Below are 7407 nucleotides of genomic sequence, written 5' to 3'. Positions count from 1 at the left end.
TTTTCAGGTTCGTATTAGAATTTATCTGGTGAAGAAATTATTGCTGTATATTAAACAATATTCTCAATAGGCATGCAACTCATGTTTAGTACCGAGGATAGAATAAAGGAGATGTACAATATAAACGATGGTTTATTTATTTGATTCACTGAGAATTACTTATGAGTCATGACCCAATGTTTGGATTTCATTAGTAAGCTCTTGTTTTTACTATCTAAATTAAATTATCAATTGAAATTTTAAGAAGAAATAACACTGCGTGAAAATTTCTGTTAACAGCATAAAAAAAAAAACTGATGAAGACCATTTATAAATGCGAAGTATAAAATTTTATTATTAGACAGTTTGAATGTCATCTATCAACAAATTACAGAATCATAGTACATCTTTATCTGAAAAATCAAATCCCTCTGTCCTACTTCTCAATCCCAATACTGGAAATTAAGCCAAAAAAATTAATCCCAGAAATAAATTCTCAAGAACAGAATGTTTGGCATTTGCTTTAGTTTGATGGATCAGAGAAGAAGTTGTTGACGGATGGCATAATCTGAGGTTGTTTGCCGCGGACATACTTCCTCAGGCTATGTTGTGAATATTTCTCTCCCTCTGCAAAATTCTCAAGAATTCCTGCAGCTCTGTTCTGTTTGGTCACCCTGAGAGCATAATCAAATTCAATAATCACAGATCAGACCAGTTCCAAAATAAGCAAATATTTTTGCACTATGTACCTAGCTTCAATTTCAATCTTCGTCCCTAATACATTTTTTGATGCATTGATTCAAGTAGTTCTATTGTTGATGATGAAAAAATAACATAAAGTAGATCTAGATATCATTAAATTGTTTCATCCACCCTAAAACAATAATATGAGGAATAGATCCAAAGAAAAGAATTATGCAAGTTTTCAAAAATTATGGTGCAGCAATTAAACATATATATAGCTACATGTCTAACAATAATTTACATATGGAATTGTATTTCGATCAAGGAAACATTGAATCTGAACAATGAAAAATCAAATGAAGTCCAAACCAACAACTTGTATACATATATGAAAGATCCATATATACCTGACTTCAGGATTGGTGGTTATATTCCTGACAAGTTGCATACCGCAGATCCCAACAGCCACACCAACTGCAGCGAACAGTGGGTATACCTATTCACGTAACAAAACCCGTTTAGCATATCATCACATTCACATCAAATATTAAATGCTTCGGTGTATTAAACAAAATTTCACTATGCTATACTAAGCAAAAACACACGCATTGATTGTAGGTCTGTATTTCTATTGCGTTAAATTTGATATATTATAATAATTTCTCTTAAGTAAATATTAATCAACATCCTTGACTTTTTGGTACATTATTTAAGAAACTAAAAAGATTTTTTTTTTAAAGTAAAATTACATTATTCATTACGGTTTCTCCTGATTTCTATAATAAATATTTTCTTATTTTAACATGTAAGAACATTAACAAAAGTTTTTCTCTTACTATACATTGAATATTAATATTAAGATGCATACAGATACAAGGGAACAGGAAATTAAGTACCTCAGGTTTTAACCATCTGTTGGCGGCCATGTTGAGAAGAGAGGCAGGAATGAGAGAGAGAGAGAGAGAGAGAGGCTTTCGAAGAAAATGAGGAATGAGGGGGCAGGTTTATGTAATAACCGGAGAAATTCGGTAACCATGAGGATGTGGGTACCAAATTCAAAGAATTGGTCAGCAACGTGTCACCGCCGCCAATTGTGAATGAAATGAAATGAAATGAATGGTCGGATTCCTACTTTCTTGGTTCAATTTGGGCTCTTCCTTTTTTGGAATATACTTTTCTTAAAATAAAAAAATAAAAATTAGATCTTGATATTGTTTTAGTATGTGCCTAATTGCTGCTTTTTTATTGGCCAAAGTGGCACTTTCTTTTGAAGAATGCATTTCGTTAATTTTTTTTCTTTCCAAAAGCGTTAAAGTGCAGCATTCTAAATATGCGTGAGGACCAAGGTTGAAGAATCCAACTTGAACAGCTTGTTTCTGCGTATGACCATCAAACAACTGGAATAAAATGTCGGGCAATGTATTTTTTTTTTTTTAAATGTTTCCATAACTGGCATGATCTGAAAATTTTAATCTCGAATATTCTTTTTTAATCTCTCAATTTTTAAAAATGTTTTCTTAATCTCTCTTTATAAAAAAAAATCTCAAATTGATTTTGAGATAACTGAGATGTTTATTTTTTTATATAGAGAAAATAAAAATATTTTTTGAAATTGAAAACTAAAAAATAAATTTTAATTAAAAGATGAAAATAAAAATGATTCAAATTTAAGAGATAAAAACATATTTAAGTTAAACATTTGAACAATTATGTTTTTAATGAAAATAGTTAATGATTCTTTAAAGTGCGTTTGGATAGAGAATTTTCACTTATGTAAGTAGTTTATCAAGAGAATTTGAATTTCTATAATCTAGAATTCATTGTTTGGATGTTTTTTTTTTGAAAATTTTAAAATTTTGAAATTTTAAAACAAAATTTTAAACAACTAAAAGTCTGGAATTTCAATTTTCTTCTAAAAAATGAGAAATTGAAATTATCTTCTTACATTATTCTTCAAGAAACAATACCGTCTAACTCATGGAATATCGATCGGGTGTAAGCATAGAGGAACAAGTATAATTAGTATACCAATCATATCTTCTCTCTTTTTCACTCTCATAATTTTAATTTTTTTTATCCAAACACAAAATTTTGAAAATAAAAGAATTTCGATTGAAGTATTTGAAATTCTTAGAATTTAAAATTTCTCAGAATTTTAAATTCTCTCATCCAAACACACTCTTTAAGGTTATGTTAGAAAAAATATTTTAGATCTTTACTTTTTTTAATGGTCAAAAAGTTTGTTTGATGGTTTAGTATTTTTTTTTATATTTTTTCATTTTTTATTCTTAATATATTTATTATTTTTTTATTTTTAAATAAATCATGATTTTATTATTTTTTTGTTATTTTATATTTTTTAACGACTTTAATGATTAATTTTATTGAACACTTGTAATGTTAGTTTTTTTAATTTTCAAATACTAGTTTGGCAAAATATAACCTAAATATATTTTATATTTTCATTTAATAATAAATTTATTATTACTATAAAAAATCAGATTTGCCGTAATTTCTTGTTGGAACGGATGTGTTTGGGACAAGTGTAAAAGTTGGATTATTTTTATAACCAATTATATGTATGTTTAGTTAGTTTTGTTGGTCAAAAATCACATAGGTCATTCAACCTGCTATGCCAAGGATTAATTCTCCTCGTATTGTGTGATTATTATTGGTTCAAAAACTTTTACATAAGAAAAAATTAAATATGTATTTTTATGCTAAATAGATATTTTTTGCATGCATGTGAACCCATAGGCACCTTACTTCATTCCCCAGCAATCTTACATGTTATAAAATATATTTTTTTAATGAAAAAAGTTAAAGTGGATTCCAAATTAGGGATGTATGACCCCGAAAGTTGAACGCTTTCGCTTGAGCCATTTAGGAAAACGAAATGGCTTAATTCAATTATAATAAACATATAATTATTTTTCCAGAAATTCTTGCAAACGAAGTGATGGTGTCGTGGTGTAGTTGGTTATCACGTCAGTCTAACACACTGAAGGTCTCCGGTTCGAGTCCGGGCGACGCCATATTTCATTTTAAATCATTTTTTCTAATTTAATGTTTTAATCCAAATGGACATTTTCAATAAAAATGCTGCGAAACATGTATACCCCTGTAATATTTTGGTACTCTATCGGTAATGAGTTTCATTAGTTCTTTTCTATGTTCAAAATCAAATTATCCTTGGAGTTGGACCTTGTGGATGCTAATTTTATTTTTTTTGTTTGCCAGGAACTTCTGGATGCTTGGAATTTTGTACTAACCTTTGTTGATTCGTTTGAATACAAAACAATTCATCACATAATTCACCAATTAATTTTTAGTCACAGCACAGTTGTCAAATATTGGGCGATCTAAAATGTACATCAGGGATGGAAAATTGGTATAAAGGAGTTTCCTTATTTGACTCTGCTTCTATTTTATCATAGATCTAGAAATTTTGTATTTGTTGACCGATATTGAATTGTTTACGATCCCGGTACAATATTTAAATAAAGTTGGGAGTTTCACTGGTGAGTTCATGTTCCATGCCTCGCATGCAGCATAACCTTGGCGTTCCTCTCTTGGTATATAAATACTGAACTAGCATATAAAATAATTAGTAAGGTATTGAACCTTGCAGCATATGATTATTGATTAACAGAACGTGAAGACTGATGTCAAGCATCACGCTCAAGCCTCACCATTTCAATATAGTACACAATGACATAAAATAGGTAAATATAATAGAATACAAAGGAGTCAACGAAGCAAGTAATTACAAATTGAAACAAACAACAATGTAATTAAGCGCTTTAGTAGTTAGCTATTTTAAGTTTAAGCACGGAGTAGTTTAAAGTTTTTGTTATTATATATAACAAAGAAATGTGGAAGTTGAATGAAACATGATGAAGTATTGTATCAGTGACGCATAAAAAGTTGGTAACTTGAATTTGACTATAATAAATAAATATGTAAGTTGAACGAGACTTGATAGATCATTTAGTTACACATACAAGTTTGGTAAATTTGACGCTTGGATTGTAGAGTAATGGTAGAGTGAGGAGTCTCTTACTTGAATTGTGGATTGTCTTCGCTGTTTATAAGCATCAGGTAGCATGGTTTTAGTGAAACTTGGTCAACTAATTACCTGCGATTACCTTATCGATTATGAGATCACACAAAGTTGCCCATACTAGAGGTACTACGGAAATTTCTGAAATAGCAACAACAAAGAGGGTGTTTGAGGCGAGTGTGGCTTGAATAGTCACAATAGCCCAAGCCTTTCGAAGAGGCATTTCCTGCCTTGTATGAATGCAAAGTGACGTTAGAGTGGGAGGGTGGTAAACATTAGGTAATATTCAAACTTTTGTTTTACATTCAATTCAATCATTGTTGCTACATATTTCTTTGGGTCGATCGAGGTCCTTAAGTTAGCCAGACCTTAATTGAGTTGAGGTGCTTAAGTATGTTGAGTTTCTATTGAGTTAAGACATGTGAGTTTATTAGACCCTTAAGTATGTTTTGTTATTTGTGTATTTTTTTCTCTTTATTTTTTTTATGTTCTCTTCAACCAAACATAGGGTAAAACAAAATATAATATTCAACAATTACTTTACTATTATTGACTAATACATTTTTCATACTATGTTTTATTATGAGAAAAAATTAAGGTTGTTTTTATTAACTTAAGATTTTACTAACAAGTCGTTGATCCAAATGGTCCTAGACTCAATTTCATTAAGTAAGGTCTCAAGTTTGAGCATTGTGAATGAAAAAATGTGATTGGAAGGAAAGATCTCATTAAAGGTGATCAGTCAAATTCTCTGATGCAGATTAGTTATTAATAAAATTGGTAGATATTTTGCATTAATGTCATGGTGATAAAAAAAATATAACTTAAGACCTTGATATAGGAATGATTCATTAGGCATAACCGTTTGGATGGACGTTAATTAAAACTAATTGTTGTGAATAGTAAAAATATTTTTAATAAGTTTTGAGGGAAATGAATTTTCAAACATTCAAATTGAAAATAACAAGTTAAATTAGATCAATATGATTTCATGTGATTCACAAACCAATATAAGTCATTTTAAAATGTGCTTACCCTCACTAACATGTACGGGTGTTTTGTGTGGGATGAGTTAACTTAATTATGTTCTCATACGATCAAACTTTTAATAGAATTAATTATATGAACTCAAACTTGTCTTGACCAAAACCTAAAAACTTTTGGGATAAGACTAGGTTAATCTAATTTGTTGGCACAATATATTAATCTTAACATTATATATAACTAAATCATAAAATAAATTAATACAATAATAGTTAAGGTACATTTTACAATTCATATTTTTAAGATAAATGATATAAATACAAATATAGCATTAGATTATGTTAGAATGACCAAGAGTATAACTAAGGCACGTTTTTAGAATATATAGAATCCAATTTCTTAATCTTAAACCTATTAAGATTTCCTTTAAATAGAGATGAGAAAAATCATGAACACCCTCCTCATTTTTGCTAACTACAAAACTTTCTTCACTTATTCCAAAATTAGTGAAACATGTTTAATCTTGGAATTATTGAGAAATGAGCTTCCAAAAAGAAGATGCATCTCATAAATACATATTTTATTCTTTTGTTAAGTTTTTTTAATTTAATTTTTATAGATTGTTAGTGTAAACATTTTTTTTTACAATGTCAATCAATCAAAAATAATCTTAAGACTATATTTGACAAAATTAGTTAGAAGATGAAAGACTAGTTGGTAGTTGAAAGTTAGAAAACTATTTTACTGAATTTAAGTGTTTGGGTAAAATTATCTATTGAATTAGTTAAAAAATATAAAATTATGTAAAAGGACATATTTATGTAATGTTTTTACCTTTAATAAATATTTAATAACAAAAAGGAAATAAATGTAAAAAATTAAAAGATAACGTTTTAAAAAATATCACTTCAAGTAATATCTTAAAAAAACTAAAAACTACTAAAAAAGCTCGTCTATCAAAAAATCAAACAAACTTCTCAACTAGAAAAAATGTTAAAAACTAATAAATTTATTGTCAAACACACTTTAAATATAACATTTTTTCTTCTTGACCTAACTTACTGTTTCCACTCAATCTCATATTTTATATTATATTAAATATAAGTTTAAATTCCATTAAAACTATAATTTATTATGCTAAATAATTTTGTGACCCATTAACAAAAATCAACAAGCATATATAGTAATTTGATTTGCTTTTAAGTTTTGTCATACTAAATCATATTCTATATATAGTGACATAGACATGCAAGATTATGATAACAATTTTTTTTATTGATTTTTATTTGTTTATAAATGATATATTCAATTTACATTTAATACATAAAACCATGTTGAAATAAAAAAAAATGTAAACATAAATATCTTTGATATATGATACTTGTAAAAACGAGATTAAATGAGATTTGGTGTCATAACTTATAGATTTAAATATATTTTTAATTCTTATAATTTAATGTGTTTTTTTATGTTTCTTTCATGCAAAATTATTTGTTATTTTTAATTATCATAAATTTATTTTATTTTATTTTCGTTCTTATAACATTTTAGACAATACTTTGAATTGTGAAAAAAAAATATCATCTAAAAGTATCATAAGAAAAAAAAAATTAGAAAGACTAAAAAAATATTTAATTCTAAATTTCATGCAATTTTAGTATTATAAAAGCAACTTGATGGTAATAAAACTAACTGCA

General features: G+C 27.5%; 1 protein-coding gene and 1 non-coding gene across 2 annotated transcripts; one reads left to right on the top strand and one right to left on the bottom strand.

The window, feature by feature from the left end:
- Positions 1-310: 310 nt before the first annotated feature.
- LOC114395776 lies at positions 311-1662 on the bottom strand. Its single transcript, XM_028357620.1, has 3 exons — positions 1560-1662; positions 1071-1159; positions 311-653 (listed from the first exon to the last, which is right to left on the bottom strand). Exons 1-3 carry the CDS (start codon positions 1587-1589, stop codon positions 503-505), a joined length of 270 nt encoding a protein of 89 aa, XP_028213421.1. The 5' UTR covers positions 1590-1662; the 3' UTR covers positions 311-502.
- A 1962-nt stretch (positions 1663-3624) lies between these two features.
- On the top strand, positions 3625-3698 carry TRNAV-AAC. Its single transcript has one exon. It is a non-coding gene; the product is annotated as a tRNA-Val (tRNA).
- Positions 3699-7407: the final 3709 nt, after the last annotated feature.

This window comes from Glycine soja, chromosome 18, assembly GCF_004193775.1.
Source record: "Glycine soja cultivar W05 chromosome 18, ASM419377v2, whole genome shotgun sequence".
Lineage (NCBI taxonomy): Eukaryota > Viridiplantae > Streptophyta > Magnoliopsida > Fabales > Fabaceae > Glycine > Glycine soja.
The sequence above is the reverse complement of the archived record's forward strand: the minus strand, read 5'-3'. Positions and strand labels throughout refer to the sequence as shown.